The 25,022-nt window shown below is 39.1% G+C and overlaps 1 protein-coding gene and 1 long non-coding RNA gene across 3 annotated transcripts; one reads left to right on the top strand and one right to left on the bottom strand.

Annotated features, from left to right (window-relative positions):
* The first annotated feature begins 48 nt into the window (after positions 1-48).
* On the top strand, positions 49-25,022 carry slc41a2b (solute carrier family 41 member 2b). Of its 2 annotated transcripts, none has more exons than XM_067428450.1 (11): positions 49-193; positions 1,125-1,744; positions 2,071-2,178; positions 4,473-4,544; positions 5,274-5,418; positions 5,607-5,753; positions 10,366-10,513; positions 10,634-10,713; positions 15,078-15,209; positions 18,376-18,524; positions 23,923-25,022. In XM_067428450.1, the coding sequence occupies exons 2-11, from the start codon at positions 1,247-1,249 to the stop codon at positions 24,106-24,108; spliced, it is 1,665 nt and encodes a 554-aa protein (XP_067284551.1). In that variant the 5' UTR covers positions 49-193; positions 1,125-1,246; the 3' UTR covers positions 24,109-25,022. The 2 variants fall into 2 exon arrangements, with proteins under 2 accessions (XP_067284551.1, XP_067284552.1); XM_067428451.1 differs by having other exon boundaries at positions 131-227.
* LOC137049782 (uncharacterized) lies at positions 3,045-5,380 on the bottom strand. The gene is made up of 2 exons (XR_010899712.1): positions 5,250-5,380; positions 3,045-3,736 (listed from the first exon to the last, which is right to left on the bottom strand). It is a non-coding gene; the product is annotated as an uncharacterized lncRNA (long non-coding RNA).

Below are 25,022 nucleotides of genomic sequence, written 5' to 3' on the forward strand. Positions count from 1 at the left end.
ATGCCCTAGTTTAGGGGATGGGGCGATTTAGCCATATGGTGGCCCCTGTGCTTTTATTTTGAAATGCGCGCGCGCTCCCGCGGCTGTCGCAGCAGTGAACGGCAGTGATGACGCGCCGCCGCTGTCATAGAGCTCCAGTCCTGCGAATGGGGAAGAAGCTGAGACTGGTCTCGACGGAGCTGGAAATATTACGGTAAATACATTCCTTAGGATCTTTTCACCATCCAGTGAGATACATAACATCTACCACACATTAAGTAAAGCTCTGGTTGCATTCGACAAGCTTCGGAGTTTAAATGCGTAATTATGAATGTTTTCCATCAGGCAGCTGAAGAATATTTTAAGATGTCTTGGCTTGATTCCAATGCACAGCTCACCTACACAAAGGTTTACACATGAAATTAAGTATTATTGATAGCTTTAAACCATATAAACTTCACAAATAAGGCAAATTTTAGTCTTAGTTTGTCTAGATGTAAATGCAACTTTTCCACCCCTGCATCACATGGTATTATATATATATATATATATATATATATATATATATATATATATATATATATATATATATATATATATATATATATATATATAAATAAATACTGGGGGGGGGGGGGTACTTACAGGCATAATAAAGTATTGTTCTGATCACAAAAACTAGCATTGTAGCACTGTTTAATTGACTTTGTCTACAAATATTTTCTGTCCAATATGTGTTGTTTATTGTTTAGGCTGTGATTATATTGTAACTCACTAATGTATCTTCTTATATATGCTTTATTTATAACTTTTTTATATCCAATGCCTCTTGGTTGCCTCTTGGACAAAAAACAGACTCCTGTACAATTAATTCGCGTTTTTTTCCACCCAATCCGCATTCAATATTAATACTAAAGAGGCTTAAAAGTTAGTTCCAACTTCCAAGTATGGCGTACTTAGTAATTGTTGTTTTAAGTAAATACGGTTCAGATTGTGTAGCAAACATTGTGACTGCCAATTCAGCATCTAGATCAAATAACAGCTGCTTAGAATCTAAAAGCACATAATCATAATGTGACCGTGAATGTGTGTGGCTGTGACACTTTAGTTGCTGATGGATTTCCCTCTGTACTTTTCTTCATCAGGTCACTGTGACACTATCGGTGCTTCTTCATAGCTATCATGGATGCCACCTGCTGGTTCTGCTGATCTACTGCTCCTCTCCAAGTTCAGAGGGCCATGAGCCCAGTCAGCTCCCGTCTGCAGTATGAGCCTCCGAACCATAGGGGGTGCTGTGCTCAGCTCCCTGGGCCCTAGTCTGGCAGCACAGGCTGGAGGACCCTGGAGCTCCATCTCTTTGAGACCCATACCCTCCTTGCTTCAGACCATGGTACCTGTCGGTTACACCGCTTTACAGGAGGAACGGCTTGCCATGGTGGACCTCGCCACGCCCAAGCCAGAGTCCATCAAAAACGGGTTCCACCGCGAGCCCCGTCGCCACTCGGACCGCTGCAGCAGAACATCCATCAGCCTGTCTGATGCCGGAGACGGTCGCTATGCGGAGACTGAGCCCATGCTGCCTGATGACAGACTTTCGGGAGAAGAGGCCGACAAAGAAGAGGAGAGCGAGGAGGAAGGGCAGCAGCCGACAACCAGAAACATGCCTAAAGAGTCGCCCCTGGCCATGGCACTGCAGATACTAGTTCCCTTCCTTCTAGCTGGCTTTGGGACGGTGTCAGCCGGAGTGGTACTAGATATAGTACAGGTGAGATTCTGAAACCTTACTCACCTTTATGACTTTCTTAATCCGGATCGCAAAAGAATAGATTTTGAGGAATGTTTCAACTTTTTTTGTCCATATAATGAAAGTTATTGTGGTTGAAAATCCCATTGGACTTTTGAGGCAATATTCGAAGGCCCTCCTGTCTAAGCTAAAATGTACCTCTGGTTTAATTAAGATTGCCTTATAATGACTACAAATCCTTTTAAGATTTATTAAGGCCCCTGGAGGTTTCCTGAGGCCCCCTAGTGGGCCCTGGCCCCCTCATTGAGAACCACTGCTATAGTCTCTCCTCTCTTTTCTTCCCTCAGCATTGGGAAGCGTTTAAGAACATTACAGAGATTTTCATCCTGGTTCCGGCTCTTTTGGGTTTAAAAGGAAACCTGGAGATGACCCTCGCTTCCAGACTGTCCACAGCGGTTAGTATCCAAACTAACTAACAAACCGCCTACTGTTTGCACATCGTAGCGTATTGCTTGAGTTAAGGTGTGCCTGTAATTTGATGACCTTAAAGCGACTGTCAGAAGTTCTCCAGTGACGCTGATGTGGTTCTTGAGGAGATCTGGGCTCATTTTGGGCATGCTCTCACCTGTCTGGACATTACAATTCAGGCTAGTGTCCATCTCCATAGACTGGAGCTGGTAGTAAAAAAAAACATAAATCTGTGATAGAGTGACTAGCTAGTCTGTTATTATAGTTATGGCTTCATAGGTATTTCCAACCCTATATTTCTGAGTAAGAATAACACGCATATGTTTTCAAAACAGCATTTAACCAGTTCGTTGTCTTCTTAATGATTGTCCCTGGTCATATTATGGTCATATAATATATGTTATGCACATTTTATATATATATATATATATATATATATATATATATATATATATATATATATATATATATATATATATATATATATATATATATATATATATATATATATATATATAAACTTAAACTTATTTTATTTCTGCTAGATCTTAAGCCAACATGTCTAATTTTTATTTTAACTTGATGTACTAAAATAACACAAACGGAAATAAAAAGGATTAAAACTATAAAGACATTAAAATAAAAAAACCACGTAAAAATCAAAAACAACACAATTACTAAAACAACTTACATGAAAACACAAAATATGAAAAATAAAACTAATTGAGACTATTAATAAAAACTATAAAAGTATTTCAGTGACACTAAAATAGCTCTATATAGTTAAATAATTCATTTATTAGTAAAAAAGTAAGTAAAAAATATAATATATTTTAAAAAATGACATTTAGGCCCAGTTTCACATAGTTTAATAAGTACATTTAAGTAGCTTTTACAAACGTGCCTTAGAAAAAAAAAGTTAATGGTGTGTATCTTGAAACAAAACAATGGCACTGACATATTTTAAGAGATGTACGTGCAAGTTTCACTCAGCTCAAATTTTTAAAGCAGCTCAAACATGCATTTTAGTCTGGGACTAGCTTAAGCCTTGTCTGTGAAAGCAGGGTGTTTGATGTTTTTATTAAAAATAATAGCGCTATTTTGTGGGGCATTTTTGTCACTTTCAGTGGCATTTTTGCCATGATCAACATCATTTGTCACTGGTAGTCATTACTCTGTGTGTTAGAAATGGCACTAGTTTTTCTGCACTTTTCCTTTTCCTTAGACTCAGGTATGTCTGTATGTGTGTAGCTTACATAAGCTAGATCTTCAGCCGATTCTCTCCTGCTCTTTCCTCTGGGCGCTGGAGTCTCAGCTGCTATCTGCTGACTGAGTGATTTTATTACTTTGGTAGCTAGTGTTTTTTCCCCCTCCGTCTGTGACTCTAGAGCTCAGAGGGGTTTCAGCTCATGCCGTTTAGCGCCTAGTGTTCTCATGGCAAATCTGTCGTCCCCCCTCGAGGTGAAAGAATAAACAAACCCTGGTGGTGTGGTCCGAGCGGAGGAGAGGAGCTAAAGTACAGGCCTTCTGTTCACCCTCACGCAGCTGGGGGAAAAAGAAAAACACATACTGAGTCTATTGGCCTCAGACGGCTCTCTCCTACACGCTGCTCTTTCACATTTACATTTGTTTCCTTTATTTTCTTAAGCACACACACACACACACACACACTCACGTGCGCACACTGGCTCATTGGTCACGGAGTCGGCCATCTTGTTGCATTGCAGGGAGAGATCCATTCCAAACCCAAAATATTATTATCTTTTCCTCAGATAGTGGTTTTCTTTTCAATGTAAAATATCCAATGCCAAAATCCAGCACTCAGAAGTAATTGGGTCTCATGGTTTTCTTGTTTGAGCTTTTAGGTTCACAACATTGTTTTCAGGGCCATTATGATTTTCTGCATTGCAATGTTATTTTATTGTGTTATTTTTTTATAACAATTATATAAGTGTGTCATCAAGCTTCTTTTTATTAATATAAATTAAATTAAAATGGAATTAGTTAAAATAAATTAATTGTATTTAAATTGTATTATCATAATGTATACATATGTTACAATTCAAATAGCCTAATATATCATAATTTTTTCACTAATTTAACAATGCAAAAAGTTTTAATGGTCCTAAACTAGACATTTTCTTCTGATTTTGGGGTGAACATGTTTCAAATATTTATCCATTTATTAATTTGTAATAAATAAACCTTTTCTTTTATGAGTGCTAGAAAAGTCAAAACATTTTCAGCGGGAAAATATGTTCATGAATTTTGTCCTCCTCAGGTGAATGTGGGGAAAATGGACTCGCCCATAGAGAAGTGGAATCTAATTATTGGGAATTTGGCACTGAAACAGGTGAGAGCTTTCTCAAGGCTTTTACATAAACAACACTGGTCTTAAAACGAGCAAATTCAAATTAATTTACTAAGTAATACGCTTATTTTGCATCAAGGTTTTAAATTTGATCAGGATAATGGTCTTTGTATTTGTACAGTCCCTAATAAAGACATAGTGAAGCACAATTTATATAAGCAGATTCATAATAAAATAACTAAAAGATAATATAATTATTTATATTTATGTATACCGTAATTATATATAATTTGTATATTTAATACTGATTATATTTGTAATTATATATTATGTAATTATAATTATATGTCTCGCTACAATTCATTTATATACAAATTTGTTAAAAATAAAAGTGACGTAAGAAAATCAATTAAAGAAATACTAAATATGTGTGTGTGTGTGTGTGTGTATATATATATACACACACACACACACGCACACACACACACACACACACATATATATGTGTGTGTATATATAAATATAAAGATATATATATACACACACACACACACACACACACACACACACACACACACACACATACATATATATATATATATATATATATATATATGTATAGTTATTATTAGTTTTTAATTAAGCACAGTTACCTCTGTCTTTCTATAATTTATTTACAACTTTTATATTCTTTGTTAGATTTTATGCTTTTATAACAATTAAAAAAAGATAAAGTAATAAAAATACTGTGTATTTGTCTCTCTTTCTCAGGTGCAGGCCACAGTAATAGGGTTCCTGGCAGCAGTAGCAGCTGTTGTTCTGGGTTGGATTCCTGAGGGAAAGTTTCAGATGGGTCACGCCGTTTTGCTGTGTTCCAGTAGTGTCGCTACAGCCTTCATAGCATCTATGCTGCAGGGTATGATCTACAGATTAACCTCTAATACTCTTAAAAGCAGCTACGAAAGCAGATCTTTTCACAAGAAATAATGGCAACGTTGTTGTATCACAATCCGACATTAATCTTCTTTGTTGTCGCATTTCACATTGCGAATGTCCAGTTCCAATTGGGTAAGGTAACCAATATCTTTTTGTGCCCCCTCTCAGGTATAATAATGGTGGGTGTAATTGTGGGCTCTAAGAAGACGGGCATCAACCCCGATAATGTAGCCACGCCAATCGCCGCCAGTTTTGGTGACCTCATCACTCTGGCCATCCTAGCAGGGATCAGCCAGGGCCTCTACAACTGCCTAGGTGAGAAAGATGTGTGTGAAAATAAGGGCTCTGAGTGAACGGCCTACATCAGTTGCATTTTTGGGCATCATAGGCTCACTTGAATTAAAAGTATGCATGTAAAAAGTAAGTTTGACAACCTTAAAGGTCACTTAATTCTGTTTTGCTTTAAAATGCTGCATATGTAGACAGTGAGGCAGCTCACTAGGAATTGTAACAGAGCCAAAAAGGCAGTTATTTTTGCCCAGAATAGATAGCAGGTCAGAGTTTTTTGATATATCGGTAGTTGTTCCTCTCCAGCAGATCAGACATGCTTTCAGTTTTCAACCACAAGAGGGCGCACAAATCCCTCACTTCAGACTCCAGCCTTGAGTAAATGAAATTTAGATACATTTGTCATAACACTGTGCAAAGAATAATGTGAAATAATTGATCATATTTCAGGCTTTGTCTGTCATATTAGAGTGTGACCACTGACCAGTAATATATCCTAAACCTAGCAGCACATTTCACACTCTCACACTCTATTGCAGGTGTCAGCAGATCATATGAGGGGCGTATATATTATGGTTTATAGGACCGTGGGGTTGATATGTTTTATGGGAAGGGTCACACTGCTAATGAGTCTGGCTTAGGACAACGGGAGTGTTGTGAGACCTCTCTGTGTCTACGTATCCACATTCTCATGAAACACACACACACACAGGGCTGACTATGTCTCTCTCTTCCGCACACATGCACAGTCTCTCTGTCAAGCGCCTCTCTTGAAATGACACTTTAGTTTGGGCATGATACTTAAAAAAAATATAAGCTTTCAGTACCACAGCAATTCATTTCTTTGTTTTATATTTTTAATGAAAAAATGAAAATGTCCTGATAATTTACTCACCCCCATCTCATCTCATGTCCGTGTCTTTATTTGTTTAGTCGACATTAAGTTTTTGAGGAAAACATTCCAGTATTTTTCTTCACACAATGGACCTCAATGCTAACCAGTGGTTGAAGGTCCAAATCAATGCAGTTTCAAAGGGTTTCTCACACACTGCACAATCCCAGACTGTATTAGATTCTGCACGCTTACTGTGTAAACATGGGACGGTACTTCTGCTGACGTCAAGCGTGACCTTTCTGGAGTGATTGTGCAATCAGTGATTTATGTGATAGTGATATATATATATATAGATAGGCATATATATAGTTTTTTTTCTTTGTAAATGGTAGATGGATTCGCTAGATAAGCCTCTGAAGCCCTGGAACTGGAATAATTTGGACCTTCAACATTTTGGTTGCCATTGAAGTCTATTATATGGAGAAAAATCCTGAAATGTTTTCCTTAAAACACTTTTGATTTTTAACATGTTTCTTTATTTTTATTTCTAGTGTTTTTAAATTATTTTTTTTAAGTAAATCTGGCCTTACCTGCACAGTGTTTCGCTCGCACAAATAAACACTTTCTCTTCTCTGAAAGTGTGAAAGTCACAAGTTGGCCGTCCCGAGCAGAGTTTTGGATTGTTTATGCTGCGTTTAATGGAGCTTTGCTCCCTGATGACTCTGTGTGATAAGCCCCAGACTGAGTGCCGCACTCCAGTTTTAGTCTTTCCTTTTTTGAGAGGTGAAGTGAGGTGAAGGCAAGGCAAAAGGCACCACCATGCCATGCCAAAACCATATCAGCCATGCCAACCGGCCGAGAAGAGAGGCTTCTGCCATCATTAGTGCATACCGCTGCCCTGTCATGCCATCTAACACTAAATATAGGCACAGATGTTGCCTCTATTTTTGGGATTTAAAGATTTAGGCTGTTTAGTGTGTGTGATGAAGAGTATTTAGCAAAGAGTGAAACCCTTTTTTGGCTTCTCTGTCTGCATGAAAAATTTGATTCGGTTTTTAAGAAGATCATATTTTTCTTCCTCAATCTGCTTAAATCCAATTAGAGCCAGTCAGTGCGGCTACATTCACACAGCAGAAGAATATGGTTGTCAGTCCTGATCGGGGCATCACGTTGAGATATCCATGAATGTTTTTGAGAGAAGGTGCAAAATAAATTGCGAATCAGTGTCGATCATACGTTTTGAACTTTTTTGTAATAATTGTGCTAAATGAAACCTATTTAGAGACAAAATAAAAATGAGATAAAAATGTGAGACAAGACAAAGAAACAAATATAATGGCATAAAGTTTTTGAAACTTATAGGGCAAATATAAAGCATTTTATTATAATTTTTTTGTGACATATTCACAAATGTTACTTATTTTTATAGTGTGTAAGCAAATTCATTGTGAATAATTTTGTCATCATTCAATTTTTAAATATTTCCCATATCTGAATTGTCATACCTGAATTCTGAGAGTTTGATTGATGTGTGCCGTTTGAGTGGAGCCGCAGACGGCAACATGATGTCTGACATCAACAAGATGTCGGTCATGGTTATTTTTTTCTGTCAATCTGCCATTACAGCTGTCAACCCCTTCTTAGGTTATGAAAAATAGCAGAAAATAGCTTATAGTGTGGTCCGACAGCATTTTGGAGTGAAGAAGGGAATACACCACCATTCAAAAATTTTGGGTCGGTATACTTTTAAAGGTGAACTATGTAGTATTTTTGCAGTAAAATATCCAAAAACCACTAGGCCAGTGTTACATATTTTGTTCAGTTGAGTACCTATAATATCCCAGATGTTTCCAACTATTTGTAAATTGTGAGAAAATTGCTATTTTAACTAAGGAAAGGGACGTTGCAGCATTGCATTTGAGAGAGTCGCCTGTCAATTGCGTCATATCTGCGTTACCCTCGGTTTCGGCTTTTATTTGGCAGGAGCGCTTTACTCTTAGCAGTGTGAACAACTGAACGCACGGAGTAACGTCATAACATCATTTTAAACACACTTAAATGTATCTAATATGATAAACAGAGCTCCATTACCTCAAAATCATAACTGGAAGAGCGGATCAGTGCAGGCGCCCGGCAAATGAGTCCCGTCCCGTCATAATAAGTCCCGGTATTCGCAAGGCGGGTATTTGTTTAACAATCGCTCCAGCATCGCTCAGCTCCACAACACTCGGTCCTGCTCTGCTTTACACTACAGTAACGTTAATAACCGCATGCATGAACGTGATTTCTGCCCGAGTCCTATTTTCCATCGGCTGTGATGAGAAGACCACATCTCCCAAGATGCTGCGCTCACACTTTGCGTCATCAAACTACGCCTTTGTTTTGCATAGGCGCCCTCCAGTGGACAAAAGCTGCATAGTGCACCTTTAAAAAATGTTTTTGACGGAAAAAGGAAACCGGAAAGTCTTATGCTCACCAAAACTGCATTTATTTGTTTAAAAATACAGTAAAAATAATGTAGTAAAAAATTAAATTGTCCAATATTATTCAAATTTAAAGGGGACCTTTTATGTAAAAATCACTTTTACATGGTGTTTAAACATAAATGTGTTGGCAGTGTGTGTACACAACCACCCATAATGGTAAAACTCCACCCACTTTTTTTTTTTAATCCCCATAAATCATAATCAGTGTCACAGATTAAGCGGTTTGCAGTTAGCCTGTAGAGCCAGACACACATCAAGATGTTGGCTCTGGGAGCACACCATTGGCAGGGCTCAATCCGAGGGGCGGGATAAATGGTTGTCTTTCAAACTCCCCCTGCACGCAATTCAACCAACCAGAGCAACGAAGAAGGTGAAGCGGAGATGATTCAACTTTTGCCGTATCCAGTCGGCAAAACTCCAAACACGTCTTCCTTTTTTAAGAATGACTTCAGTGCTGTTCTTTGATCTTTTCTCAAAGAAAAGCTTAACAACAAGTGTTTAAGAGTCATGGCCAAAGTTAAGCCCACCTACTGACTCTATACATGATGTGATTGGCCTGACAAGAGTTTGGTTTTTCCAGCTTGCATGCCAACGCCCTGGCTGCAAATTACATCTGCTGCCGCTAGATTTCCAAGCTAGTTTACAGTTTGTATCCAATGAGACGTGCACAGGCACCGCCCATGACTGCTGAAGGACCCTATTAGCATAGACCCGCCCTCAGTGAGCGGTACACAGTCCGCCATGTCTATCTAACAGCAGCATTCAAGTGAGAAATGTATTCTAATTAAAGCTACCAGTACTAAAGTTATTTAATCTAAAGCAGTGAGTGGTTTTCTGAGTTATATTAAAATTATATACAGTAGTAGGTACTATATATTAAGCTGCTTTCCATTTAATACACAGCACAGATCTAATTTACACATGCAATTTCTTTACTTGCCATTTACATTCACAGACATATTTGACCGTGTTTATGTGAACTTAGTGTTTTTGTTTTGTTTTTTACATAATGTGAGTATTTGACTGTTTAAGCGCAACAAGACATGAAAGAGAACTTAGTTTAATAGTCACAAGATGCTTTGTCTGTGATATATGTGAATGAAAGTCTAAATTAAATATGTTCCTCATATAAAGTGATTGATTTGGACTAAAACGCTCTAGTCATATGGGCTTTATGAACTTTTTGAAGCGCAAGGTGGTAGTTGCGTGGACTGTCAGTGGAGGGACTGAACTAACCCTTTAAAGTAGCTTCACTGAAAATGACCAAAGACTACCTGTATTCACTGTGATGTTCCTCTGTGTGTGTTTTTTTTTTCAGACTCTCACCCATACGTGTCATCTCTGGTGTGTGCCTTCTTCATGTGTCTGACTCCGCTGTGGATGGTCATCTCTTCCAAACACCCTGCCAGCCGTCAGCTGCTGTACTCGGGCTGGGAGCCTGTGATCACTGCCATGTTCATCAGCAGGTGTGATATACACACACACCTGGCCACTGATACACACACACACACACACACACACTCACTGAAAAGGCATATGGACCTTCCTTTGGTGCTCTAACATAATACAATTTTTCCCTATTTCAGTATTGGAGGACTCATTCTGGACAAAACTGTGTCTGATCCCAACCTGGCTGGGATTGTGGTTTACACGCCTGTTATTAATGGTGAGGTTTATACTATATTCTATACATACTTTTTGTCTTCTGAAAAAACATACTAAGTAGAACACTTGGCAATGCTCCTGGATTATTCTTGACACTCTTGGTCGATATTCTGCATAATAGTCCAAAATATATCAATATCTAAATTTTTCTTGCCAGATTTACTAAACAGGGCAAATTAGCGTCGATTGGAGTGGAAGGTACTGACGACGTCTAAATTAAAGAACACAGATAGATCATTTCCATAGTCACCAACACAATCTACCAAGACCAGCACAAATTAGCGTCTGGTTTAAGACGTGCTTTTTATTGTGTGGTAAATAATGGTGCGAGCACCAGTAAATTGACGAGTGTAAACCTTAGTAAATCACCTTGCATGATTCATTTAAATACTTTCCTCACATAAATTTTGCGTCTGAAAGGGAAACTACAAATGCAATAAGGTCAGTGCAAAAATAACCCTGTCCATGCCTTTTCAGCCCAAATTTTTACTGCGTGTCTTTAGTAAATCCTGACAGTATTTTTTTAAATGCCAAAATAGGGTTTGGGCTAGAGCAAGCTGTTAGTAAACCTGGCCCTCAATGTCTTATTTCTCTCTTTTAAAAGGTTTAAGGTTTTAAATCCTTAACTCGTAGACCCACACCCCCATGTCCGTGGCACACATTGGCACTCTTTACAGCTGATATTTCAGTCCCTTCTCAGACTGTTATTAACTAAAACCAACGTCTCTGTAATAATCGCCTCATTTAAAGTCACGCTAGAATCCTCGAGGCAGATATAGGCACTTTTGTGATTTTTTTTTTTAATGAACGTTTCCATATTGAGAAAAAGCCAAAGAATGAAATCTAGCTGAAATAGAGTTGGATGAGATTGAGCTGTGGGGTGAAGTCATTAATTGTGGCAGTTGAATTTCTTGTGGTAACAGGAAAGGAAGCCAGGATCATGGCACCTCCACAAAGAGCCATACGTTTTTTAATTAAGGCACGCTAATGAGAGACATTTACGCTGTCTGCCGTCTGTCTATACTCTCCCGCCCAGACCACCAAACAGCTGTTTGAATCGCTCCATGTGCGTGTGGGTGAAAAAAGATCATTTATGTCAAAATATCTAAAGTTTGTCTCAAAATCAAAGGTTTTTATTCTTGATTCTAAGAGTGGAGTTGAACTCAAAAGAAGGGAAAAATGTAGGAAAGAGAGAGATGGGATGAGTAACAGAGGCTTTTATGGTTTGTCTGCCCAAACAGGAAGCAGGTCAGGGAAGGTAATTTAAATGATTGCAACATACACACACCAGTGCCACTTAGGTACAGAGAAATAGTTTCTGTTTTACGTAAATAGAGCAAAGTTAGACCTCTCTTATCGCCCCCAGTACTAGGGATGGGTCACAGTGGTCGAATGGTCGTCCGACACGCCAATTAGTGTGGCTTATCTAGATTTTTTTTACTTTTAATGTATTTAGTTGCGGTGATTTAATTAGCGTGCTGTGCTTTAGCTGTAAGTCATGTATGATAAAACTCTCTTGGAAAAGTTGCAACTTTAACCCTCATCCTCCTTCCCTTGATCTGAAACTTGTTTAAAATAATAATAATAATAATTTGAGAGTTCATTATCGGAGTGGTCCAACACCCTAGGAATTTTGTTGCGCTTGAACCATGAGGCGCGGCCTTGGGGCGGCAGTGGCTCAGTGGTTCATGTAGGTTGTCTATAAATCGAAACGTTGGTGGTTCAATCCCCGGTTCCACCTGACCAAGTGTCGAAGTGTCCATGAGCAAGACACCCAACCCCAGCTGCTCTCTTTTTGAAGCCTAAAGTCGGGCATTGCAATCTTGCTCAACTATAGTGGAAATCCAGCCAAGTGGCCACACCCTTAATTATGAAGAACTTTAAGGCTAAATATAATGTAAACGGATGAGTTATAAAATAATTCACTCCCCTCACAGTTGCCATGAAGGACTAAATTAGCTGTATAGACCAAACAACTTTTTGTATCAGGCTGTAAACATTTTTTTTTCTGCTGTACAGTTGGGCATTTTAACATGGGGGGATACAGATTTCTCTAGTGGACAGTCGAGGAATGAGTTTAAGTCACTTCCGTCACAGTCCGGGTTGGCTTCAAAAGAGACTGCAGGAGGTTGCCGCTTGATCAGAATGCATACTAAAGAGAAACTGACTTTAGGACCCAGCGGTACAGCTCATTTGCTCCATATAGTGCTACGGCCATTCATTGGCAAGAGTCATGAAATATCATGTTATATTATCTTTTTTCCACAAGAGGTCAGCAGAGACACCAATGTAAGATATTTTGAGCTGAATTAAAAGGGGTATGCATGAAATTGTGAGTTATTTTGAATTGAAGTATGAAGGATATGAAGGATATCAAAAACTTTAGGGCTCAGTAGCTGTCCATGGCAGTCTTAAACATGCCAAGGTGCAGCACAATAACACACTCAGCTAATTATCGTTATCGAGAGAATCCCAGAAAATATAGAGATACAATTTTTGTCAATATCGCACACCCCTACTTAAACCATAATTAAAAATGTGTAATTTTCAATATCCCAAACCTGTATGTCATACACTGTACATACTGAAATCAATCGGACCCATACTCAAGCCCTGCTGCACACCCAGCCAAAGTCTCATCACTCATCAGCTCTATCACCCAGATTATAGTGTCCATATATGTTAATCCCACTGCTTGGACAAAAAATGAGGTTGCGTATCATCTCCATTTCCTGTTGGCAGACAAAGCTTAAACAAGCATCGGATTAATTGGGCCTCGATGGTCCGGGGAAGGTTGAAAAATTCCCATGCACACTTTTCTCAAGGCCATATCCAAAATGTCATGTTGTTGCTTGTTCGTGGGAAAATGAAATTTTAGACCTGTTCAGCTAATCTGAACCACAGACACTTTCCCACACACTCCTCCATACAGGTGGCGTCTCTCCCCAGCACTGCCACAGGGACGTGGCACAGTGTGGCATAATGTACCCTCGGCAATAAACACAAACGAGGCCTTGTTGGGGCTAATTTTGCAGATGCCTGAGCTGCGTTAAAAGATAAGCGTTCTCCTTTTGGGCTGATATTTAATGACGTTAAATATTATTGCCATTGTGGGCATGAATGCACTATTGTATGTGAGAAATAGATATGCTTTGTGATTTTGCTTTGTCTTATTGTAATTCAGATCACTGATATCCTGTTTAAAAAAACTAAAAATAAAAAATTCCATTAGTATGGACTGTCCTCTTACGGTTACTAAACATTTTGAGTCGAAAGAACAATTTCAGGTTGTTTGTCGTGGAGTGGCAGTGCTTTTAAAGCAATTCCCAAATCCCCAACAGTTGGTTGATGAATTTGACAGTGTCTTCTTTCACTAAAATATCTATCTTTTCTGTTATCTTCTCTCCTGTTTTATTCTTTTCAATCAAATTCTATTTTGTTTTATCGTTTGGGAGATTCTGTTTTGTTTTATTCTATTCATTCTATATTTTTATATTTTTATTCTGTTATTAATTGTAATACTTTATTACTTAGTCCTGTTTTATTCTGTCCTATTATATTTGTTGTGCTGTTCTGTTCTATTTAGTGTTCTGTTATATTCCATTTCAGTTGGTTATATTTTGTCCTCTGTTCTATTGTTCTATTTTGTTTGATTTAGTTTTGTTCTGTTCCACTCTAATTGACCAATATTCCATTGCATTCTATTCTATTTTGTTCTATTTCAAAAGCAGATGTTTTAATTCCACAGATTGACAAACCAGATGGTGTAAAAAGAGCAGAGAATGTGTATGTTCTGTCCGTCTCTGTGTTGTCTGTTCGGTTCTCTCTCTCTCTCTCTCTCTCTCTCTCTCTCTCTCTCTCTCTCTCTCTCTCTCTCTCTCGCTCTCTCGCTCTCTCTCTCTCGCGCTCTCTCTCTCGTCTTCTCCCAGAACTGCTGGGCGTGACATATCATTACTGCAGCTCTGGACACCACTCTACTTTACTCAGAAGAGGGAGAGAGGGGGGGAGAGAGAGAGAGAGCGAGAGGGAGGGAGAGGGAGCGAGAGAGAGGGAGAGGGAGCGAGAGAGCTGTGTGTGTTGTGAGAGGAAGAAAGAGAGATATAAAGAGGCGGGGGACAAAAGCAGAGTTAGTACTGGTGACTCATGGCTGCCAGTCTGACAGTGAAAAAATTAAGCCTGTATGCATGGATTAAAAATGTTTTCACTGCAGAAGCTTCACTGACGTGAGAATCAAGGCCCGTTCACACCAAGGACCATAACTATAATGATGGAAACTGGAAACTCGCTGGAAACAAGCACGCTGCTTTATTGTAGCCCTGTACTCTCAGTGTATGTTTGTCTGACGTGAGTAATATTATATTGTAGGTATCGGGGGAAACCTGGTGGCCATCCAGTCCAGTCGGATATCCACCTATCTGCACTGTCACAGCACCCCTGGAGAGGTTCCTGACGAGGCCAAGGGCTGCTACTACCCCTGCCGCACATTCTGTGGCACAGGTAGCCCCAAACACTTCAAATTATATCAACTTGTCACAGCACACAATACACCCGTCCTTCAGATGAGACGTTAGAACGAGGTCCCGACTCTCTGTGGTCAATCAAAATCCCAGGATGTCCTTCGGAAAAAGAGTGGGGGTGTAACCTCTCCATCCTGGGAAAATTTGGCCTCTGTCCATCATGTCCTAATCATCCCCATATACCGATTGGCTTCATCACTCTGTCTCCTCTCCACCAATAAGCTGGTTCTGCAGCAATATGGCTGCCATCAGATCATCCAGCTGGATGCTGCACTTTACATATTGGTGGTGGTTGAAGAGATTCCCACATCCTATATGTAAAACCGCTTTGAGTACCCAGCTATATAAATGTAACAAATTATTATTATACTAAAAGTATTTTTAGTATTTTTGGATTAACCTTCTTGAACAAATGCCACAATTCTACATGTCAATTTACCATTCATTCTGTGGTAAAAATTACACTCTGAAAGATTTTTTGGGGAAATAATTGGTTACTTGGCCCCACTTTATATAAGGTGGCCTTAAGTACTATGTACTTACATAAAAAATAAGTACAGTGTACTTACTTTGTTCAAATTGTATTGCAAAGCACCTTTTGCTGATATTGAGGTGGGATACGGGTAGAGTTAGGGACAGGTGTGGTGATATGGGCAAGTTTAAAGGTGCACTATGCAACTTTCCGTCCACTGGAGGGCGCCTATTCAAAACAAATGTGTAGTTTGATGACGCAAAGTGTGAGCGCAGCATCTTGGGAGATGTGGTCTTCTCATCACAGCCGGTGGAAAATAGGACTCAGGCAGAAATCACGTTCATGAATGCGGTTATTAACGTTACTGTAGTGTAAAGCAGAGCAGGACCGAGTGTTGAGGACCTGAGCACAGCTGCTGGAGCGATTGTTAAACAAATATCCCCCTCGCGAATACCGGGACTTTTATTATGACGGGACGGGACAAAGTCGCCGGGCGCCTGCACTGATCCGCTCTTCCAGTTATGATTTTGAGGTAATGGAGCTCTGTTTATCATATTAGATACATTTAAGTGTGTTTAAAATGATGTTATGATGTTACTCCGTGCGTTCACTTGTTCACACTAGTAAAGAGTAAAGCGCTCCTGCCAAATAAAAGCCAAAACCGAGGGTAGCGCAGATATGACGCAATCGACAGGCGACTTCCTCAAACGCAATTCTGAAACGTCCCTGTCCGTAGTTAAAATAGCAATTTTCTCACAATTTACAAATAGTTGGAAACATCTGGGATATTATAGGTACTCAACTGAACAAAATATATAACACCGGCCTAGTGGTTTTTGGATATTTTACTGCAAAAATACTACATAGTGCACCTTTAAGGGTAGGATTAGGCAAGTGCCAACTATGTAATTACAAATGTAACTAAAGAAATTAATTACAGATGTAATTACATGCAGGTATTTTTAAAATGTGAGTACAATGTAAAACATTTTATGTACAAAATAAGTACATTGTATCAAATGATTAATTAAAATGTTAGTACATAGTACTTAAGGCCACCTAATATAAAGTGGGTCCAAGTACTTTGTCTTGCTTAGGTGTGTGTATATATATATATTATTCACTCTATCATTGTTGCTTTTTTTATTGAGTGACAAACTAGATAAATTACACCAAAAAATAATGAAGGAATAGGATCAGGGCATTACATGATGGTTCAAGCCCACACCTCCCACGTGAACCACCGCTTTCTTGTCATTTTAAATCCTCAGATCAAACTTTAAGGCCTACCAATTTAAAGAGGGACTTAAACACACATTCGAAGGCAGTTTTTGTTTTCATAGCCTGTATTAAAGAGAAGAGAACAAGTAACCAGTGTTTAGAGCAACTTTACTTAAAAGTGCTTGCAAGTGTGTATACATGAGCTTTAATGGAGCGTGTGTAACGGTGGTTTGTGTATAACGATCCATCTCGGGAAGAAGCCGAGAACGTGTCCTATAAACAACAGAGGCAGCGTGTTGATGCCGGAGCTTTGATGCAGGGCTTTTTCTTAGAGAAACAAGAAGACTCTCGGGACAAAGTCCAGATGCCCGAGCACATGAGGGGCACGGTGCCCATTGCAAGCTTAGCTGTGCCATCTGGAAAGATGAGCATAAATCTCCCTCCTTAAAGGACTCGCACAGGGACGCCATACTGCGGGGGTTGAGTGTGATGCTAATGGAGTGAGAAGTGTAGTGTTTGTGAATGAGATGTTTACTGTATGCATATAGACTTCTAAACACAGAATACATCAACTATGAACAGCTACACATGTGCACAGATCGCACATGGAGGGCCGTTCGCGTTTTAAGCAGATGTATTCATACTGGATGCTTTCAGTTCAATAGATTTTACCTTTGTTTGGAAGTCACTATGGAAAATGTCTCTTCTGCTTACACTCAGCCACTTGTCCTCCATTGTTCTGACAAACAGGACGTTTATTTTCATAAAAGGTCAAGAAAAACAGTTTGTTGGAGTAATATGCATAGTGGTATAAACAGAGTTATGTTTGCTTTACAAATCTTCATCCACCAAGTATCTATAACTAACAAAGCCTAGAACTAGCTTAGGACATGCTAGCAACATGTTAATTCATGCTACGTATGTGTTAAAACATGCTAAGAAACGTAAGCAATTGGTAAGACATGCTAATTCATGCTAGTAACATGCTAAAATGTTTGCAACATGCTAATTCATGTTAGCAATCTACACAAACATGCAGGCAAACTGCACAACAATGCTAGACACATGCTAACAGTGTGATGAACTAAAATAAACTAACATTTAAACAGCTAACGTTTAAGTTTGTCTCAACAAAGTTTACTTTCTAGTTATAATTAAAACTAAAACCGTAAAAAATAATAATATATTGCTTGAGTTGAAATAAAGTAAATGTTAACTGAAAAATTAAATGTTCAAAAGCTACATAAACATTTATATATATATATATAGTTTTTTTTTACTGGCGCTCAAATTACAAAAAATGATTGTTACCAAAACCACACTAGTGTATAAAAAGGTAAAAAGGTGTATATGTTAATTCAAACTATTAATAATGTTTCTGTTGATTGAAAAAAATATATATAATAATAAAATGAAATGTATTATTAGTATCATTGTTTTCTCTTTTTTTCAGGGGCCAATCACAGGTCAGCACAGGTACTGCTGTTACTGGTCGTCCCTGGCCAATTGATCTTCCTGTACACCATTGATCTGATGGAAAGAGGGCACACCTCACTGACGACCGTCTTCATAGCTGTGTATTTGGCTGCTGCTCTTCTTCAGGTGAGTGTGATGTTGTCACAATATGATAAAAATATCAATCCTAACGAGGCACTTTAACCAGACGTCAAGACACTGACATCTTCATATGCTTGTTTAGATAACCTGTCATCACTATATCTTTTTATTAAATCTGACACCTGTTTAAGGCTCAGGTGTAAGCCCTATTTTCTGTAGCAGACGAAAATGTCAGCCTATAATCATAAAACCAGACACCCATTTTATGATACAGGGCTGGGGAATCCATTTCATCTTCAGCTTAATCGCGATGAATGTTTCGCTTGCAGCCCACATGTAACGATGTTACAACATGCCGTTTTTTTCCACATCATAAACCTACAAACCTTTTAGAAAATCCCCTGAGATTTTAGACGCCCCATTCCCCGTCTGTATGAAACCGCGATGACATTAGCGATAGCGAGCAGGTGTTGTTTGTGAGCGCAAGTGGGTGTTGTGTGTATCTGAGAGTGTTTGGTTATTCCAAATAGGTGTTTTCATAAATTGTTTAGATCGCAATTAAGATCGATTACACGTGGAGAGCCTCAGTAAGTGCATTCAGCGGGTGGCATGCGGAGACATGTTGCGAGAGCCGGAATGTGTGGTATTTTTAGGAAGTTTGCCTGTATGTGTGCAGTGTTTAGTGAAACGCCCTTGCTAAGCTAAACACATGACCCCTTTGAGATCCGCAGCCGTACTGCTTAACTTCAGACCCGTTTGAAGGACCCTTGAGAGAGAGGGAGGGAGGGAGAGACAGAGAGAGAGAGAGAAAGCGAGCGAGGGAGAGCAAGAGCGAGAGATAGCAAGAGCGAGAGTGAGAGAGAGAGTGAGGCATTCAGAGACCGGAAAAATTAGTGGGGCCATTGATTGCATTATTATGCTGCTCCATTTTTTTTTAATGTTTCTGTACATTAATCATCGTATTCTTATTGTCTTTTTGAAAAAATGCCTTTTAAGTACTATACTATTTATTTAACTGCAAAAATGTGTTCAATTAGAACTTTAACTATAATAATAAATTATTTAATTATAGAATAATACATTTTTAATGTTTATATATTATCAACATACAAATCAACTACAATAATACAGTTGCAAATATTTTGATATTTTATTTGTACTATTATTAGCTGTTTTTTTGGCCACTATTAATACAAGTTACTTTCTTGTCAGCATGTTCATTTATATATTAAAATAAATAGTTTAAAAATAGGATTAACCACGGCTTGTGATTTTAATGCATGACGTGGAGGCAAAGTACTGTCCAGCATCAAGTGGAGTGCATTTAAATGTTTTAATCCAGAGCTAAGCATGGATTATTGTACTTATACCATGGTCATTTGCCAATGTTAACAAATTGAAGTTGTCATGTTTGCAGCGCTAAATTTGAATGGAAGGGATAAAATAATGGTTATTTTCGTAAGCTTCCTCTCATTCAATCTAGCATTCTGTCCCCTTTTTAACTCGGATACATAGATAAAGTAGTGCAGTAAGGTTACATTTATTTGATTAAATTTTAGCATATATTTGAATGAGTTAGCCTATTGAGAGAAAGAGAGAGGTGTGTGTGTGTGTGTGTGTGTGTGTGTGTGTGTGTGTGTGTGTGTGTGTGTGTGTGTGTGTGTGTGTGTGTGTGTGTGTGTGTGTGTGTGTGTGTGTGTGTGTGTGTGTGTGTGTGTGTGTGTGTGTGTGTGTGTGTGTGTGTGTGTGTGTGTGTGTGTGTGTGTGTGTGTGTGTGTGTGTTACCTGTGTCTGTGCAGCGTCTCTCTACTAGCATTTGAGCTGTAAGTTTAATTACTTCAAAAACGGCAATCTTACAACCTCCTCGCTGTTGTAGGCTAGCAATTCAGTAGCAAAGTTAATCTCAATAAAAGTCACGGGCAGTGTTGACGTCAAGTTTCTGTGCTCCTGGATGATTCTTTGTGTGATCAGTCTCTGATCAGTCAAGCATGGTTTGCGGATTCGGGGTGTTGAAATAAATCGATGCGGATGTGGACGAGTCTGCATCGATGCAGTAATAGACCATAATCGATTATAGCCTACTGACGTTTCTCTGTCACATGCGCACTTATCGTGCTAGCATAAAATGGTGGAGGGAGGCGAAACTCAAAAGCGAGTAATAAAAACTGCATGCGTGTGTGCTTGCGAGTGTGTGAGCGTTATTGTAACTTAAGTGCATTTTAAATATTTACTAGTGTTTGTCAGTTCTAAATGGTCCTGTCATCTGCTTTATTCAGACTTAAGTTGTGTTTAATGTTTGCTACATTCAGGAAGTGTACTTCCTTGGAGCAGATTAAATAAAAAGGCAGCTCATATATCTGACTGCTTGTATTTGTGATAACGAATCAAACTGGTGACATGATAATCATAATCAAATTGACTCGTGAAACCAAGGATGATTCACTCCCATATTGTAGATAACATAGAAAGGAATGATTGTCAATTGTCCATGACTTCTCTTATAAAACTTTTCGGTGTAAACTCTTAAGAATAGATCAATCCAAATGAATGTAGCAAACATGTTGAAGATTAGCTAATGGACTGTCGATTCATTAAATGATAAGCCGTTTTCCCATAAAATCAGTTTATTTAGCATAGGGAAGCCTCTCTTCCATTGACATCCATTAAAAAGCCTCTCTTTCCCAGCTTACCGCAGGCATTCCGGCTTTTTTTGCTAACCTTGCAGGCTTGCCATCAAGTGACTTTGGCTTTAATGAAAGCAGCACATTAATATAGAACTGATTTTGAACTACCTGTGCATTTAATGGTTTTATTGCACACTTTCCAGACAATCAGAATTGAGTATTCAGACATGATGAAACCATGGAATAAATTATTTTAATGCTTATATTTTAATACCAAAATGGGTAAAAAATGTAAAACTCTTAAAATGCCACATGATGCTTCTCAGAACAATAATTTTAACAAAAGTTTAGCCTGCACCTAGCCTAGAAATCTAGACGCACCCTAGCGGCAGCAAATTTAATTTGCCCGCAAGTGTCGTCTAGGAACTCTCAATACACGTCTGAGCTGTATTCCTCACAATCTGGACGGGCCAATCACATCGTGTATAGAGTCGGCGGGTGGGGCCATAATGACGACGGCCGAGTTGCGTTTGCGTGCTTCTAGTAAACACAGAAACTGGCGAACGGCGGCGGTCTTTCGAATCAGCTCTGACCGCGACTCTGGAAGACTTGGAGTTAAGCTTTTCTCTGAGAAAAGAACAAAGAGCGGCACTGAAGTCATTCTTAAAAAGGGAAGATGTGTTCTGAGTTTAGCCGACCGGATACAGCGAATGTTTAATCTATCAGCGAGCTCCGTTTCACCTTCGTTTCTCTGGTTGGTTGTAGCGCTATCCTATCGCGTGCAGAGGGAGTTTGAAAGACAACCGTTTATCCCGCCCCTCGGATTGAGCTGTCAATGGTGAGTTTCCAGACCAAACATCTTGATGTGGGTCTGGCTTGTCAGGCTAGCCTGCACCAGCTATAGCTTGCCTTGAACGTTTGTCAAGTGCCTTGAGAGTGCCCCCCTGACCTTTGACCTTCATGGGTCTTCAAATACAAGGCATCTATAGAACTCCAGGAAAAAAACCAGTCTGCTTTAGAGGAAGAAATTCCCAGGTTAAATGTAGTACATAGCTGGTAAGTATTTTTGGTGACACTGTGCAGAGGGCCTAAACTGGATGATCTCATGCCTTTCCAATGAGGCAATGAACCGATCAAATAGGTCATGTATATTATTTACATGAGATATAATATATAGCATGTAAATAGTACACATCTTTGTTTATATTACCTATATGATCAGTTCATAGTATCATCATCATTATAAGGGTTTACTGGGGATTTGATGACTACAAGGTTAACTAGTATTAATAGTAAACATCTAACAACAATCAAAAGATCCACACTATATATATTTTATTACTGTAGTTATTGTTTTCAAGCACTAATAATATCCGTCTTGTTGACACTGTCTGGTTGCTTTATGACAAAATTACATACTTTCAAAACAAGCAACAGCGGTAATGTGTTACAAACAAAATAACATTGGTTCATGTTACTTTTAACCTTTTTTCCGCTGTGAACCTAAGAAAAGGATGCTGTGCTAACCTTTGCCTTTCCGTGGGTTTGTGAGTGAGCTAAATCTGACACAACCTTCCTTTGTTGATGTCCTTAAAGCAGGGTGTGGGTTCATCTGTAGTCGTTATAATAAGCTTATGTTCATAAAACAACAGAAATATATGGAACATTCTCATTTGTGTGTGTGTGTGTGTGTGTGTGTGTGTGTGTGTGTGGTGAGAGAGAGACTGAATGCCATGCAACATCTCTGACTGCTTTCTCTGTCCTTTTGAGTGATGGAAAGTGTGTCTGTGTGTTTGCGCAGGGTGGAACTACAAGGCTAATCTTGTCGGGTCTCAACGGCTTGTGTACTTTAGCAAACCATCACTTTCTTCAGCTACTAGGAATGGCCCTGCCTAACAGTTTAAATGTTAATTAATAAAATCCTTATAAGGTGCGGAAAGAAAGTCGAAATCTCCTGCGGAAAGGTCGTTGTTCTGATATCCCCACACATGGAAACACGCAAGGTTAATTATTGAAATAATGTCACAAAACTCCTCTTGCCTGGCAGGCACAATTAATAGCCTTTAAAATGGCCATTTATTTCCTCCTACCTAAATTGAAGTTTAAAATCTGCAGCAGACAGCGAATGGCTTTTTAACCATCTCGCGCTGACCTTAATATAACCGATATAAATGAACGCCGCCCAGCCGGTTAACCGGAGCGTCAGACCTCCAAATAGAGTTTCACACCGACCCGTCAGCCTGATTAATGGGCAGGACTCAGTTTTTATTTCATTTAAATGGAAGCCTTTCACTCTCGCATGCGCGGGGCGTAAGCGAAAAGCCTTCAGGAATTGCTGCAGCCCATTTTTTTAACTTCCAATCAAATGTGAGATAAATATTTCAAATGTTACATCTCCATTAATCGAACAAACTGGCATCCGCTGATCCAGAAGAGCATTTTAATAGTCTGCGATGCTCAGCAAAGGCAAACACGAGGCTCATTTGCTGGTGTTTAAGGAGCTGCTCTAAATGAATCGCCCTGTGATGTTTAGATCTGAAGCCAATTTCGGATGTTTGTCTTAAATGTGAACGCTGCTTTTTAAAAGAATGGGATCTTGTTTCATTTCCAAGACAAGCTCCATAAACAAAAACATCGTGTCACTTCTGGAATCACTCCCTTCATCTCTTTCTGGTTTCGAGCTTCCTGTTGTGTTTGTGTGTGTGTGTGGGAAAGTTCACCCAAAGGTACCGCGGAAGAGACCGTGGCTTCGTTCTTTACGCAGACACTTTGCTCTCTGTTATTCAACACACTCTTGTGTTCGTTCTCTTTCCCTCCAGGTGTTCTTGTTACTTTGCATAGCGGACTGCATGGTGCACTCCATGTGGAAGAGCGGGAAAGATCCGGACAGTTTCTCTATCCCGTACCTGACAGCGCTGGGCGACCTGTTGGGAACTGCCTTCCTAGCTCTCAGCTTCCACTTCCTGTTCATCATCGGAGACCAGGACAGTGACGTGGGTGACTAAGGTCTTTCTTTGACCTTTGATCCACAGATTCAAACTATATCTTATTTACTGTCCTCACTTATTGCCTTGAACTGCTGCTTGTCGGATCAAATGGCATCAAAGCAAACTTAGCATTTCTGTCGGGTTAAACTTTTCTCAAAGTGAGAGATTCAGCACATGATAGAAGGCGGCAAAACGCCTTCACCGTCTCAAACAGGGTGAATCCTGGTGTGTCTGATGTGGGACGGTATGAAAAGCATTTGAAATGCTCGCTCCTACCCTGTCAGTTGTTCTTATCAGCGCTAAAGCAGTGGAAGGACCAAATACAAACCCTACAAGTAAGAATATACAAGATCGTCCTGGTGATTGTACTTTATTTATTAGCCCTTTTGTCTTTGTCCTTTATTTACTTCTTTACTCGTGTTTTTTGAGACACAACCTCGTTGCCACCACTTCCTCCAGTATGTCCAATCATTAAAAGTATTGATAGCCACAGTTTTACTCACCCTGTGCCAGATCAATATATATATAAACCTCTGTAATGCAGTTTGAAAGTATTGCTTTATATTGCATACTAGCGTAGAATAATGAACTAATATATATATACATAGTATCTGCTTTGGAAAAAGGGAATAGACTTTCAACTGCTCATTCAAGAAAAGACTCTTTTTCAGTCTCCAACATCTGTGTTTAAAGTTCATGTATGCAACTGAAAACAAAATGGGGTGAATGTGCAACAGAGACACTCTTATACAAGTCTATATTTCTCTGTGTGAACTTTTTTTTGTACGTTGTTACTAAGATGCCATGATCAGCGATCATTTTTCTATAGGGAAAAGGAGTTTCTACCTGCACCAATGGAGGATTTTCAGTGTATCTTTCTGCCAGGCTTTTTTGATACTCAAAATGTTTAATAAAGGTTTAATAAAAGTTTA

This window comes from Pseudorasbora parva, chromosome 20 (genome assembly GCF_024679245.1).
Source record: "Pseudorasbora parva isolate DD20220531a chromosome 20, ASM2467924v1, whole genome shotgun sequence".
In the NCBI taxonomy this organism is placed as follows: domain Eukaryota; kingdom Metazoa; phylum Chordata; class Actinopteri; order Cypriniformes; family Gobionidae; genus Pseudorasbora; species Pseudorasbora parva.

What these genes read in the sequence shown, in the direction of transcription:
- slc41a2b (XM_067428450.1), top strand. Translation starts at nt 1,247, where the DNA reads ATGAGCCTCCGAACCATAGGGGGTGCTGTGCTCAGCTCCCTGGGCCCT. An exon ending in TGGTACTAGATATAGTACAG is followed by an intron (nt 1,745 to 2,070) that starts GTGAGATTCTGA and finishes TTCTTCCCTCAG; the next exon opens with CATTGGGAAGCGTTTAAGAA. An exon ending in CCGCACATTCTGTGGCACAG is followed by an intron (nt 15,210 to 18,375) that starts GTAGCCCCAAAC and finishes TCTTTTTTTCAG; the next exon opens with GGGCCAATCACAGGTCAGCA.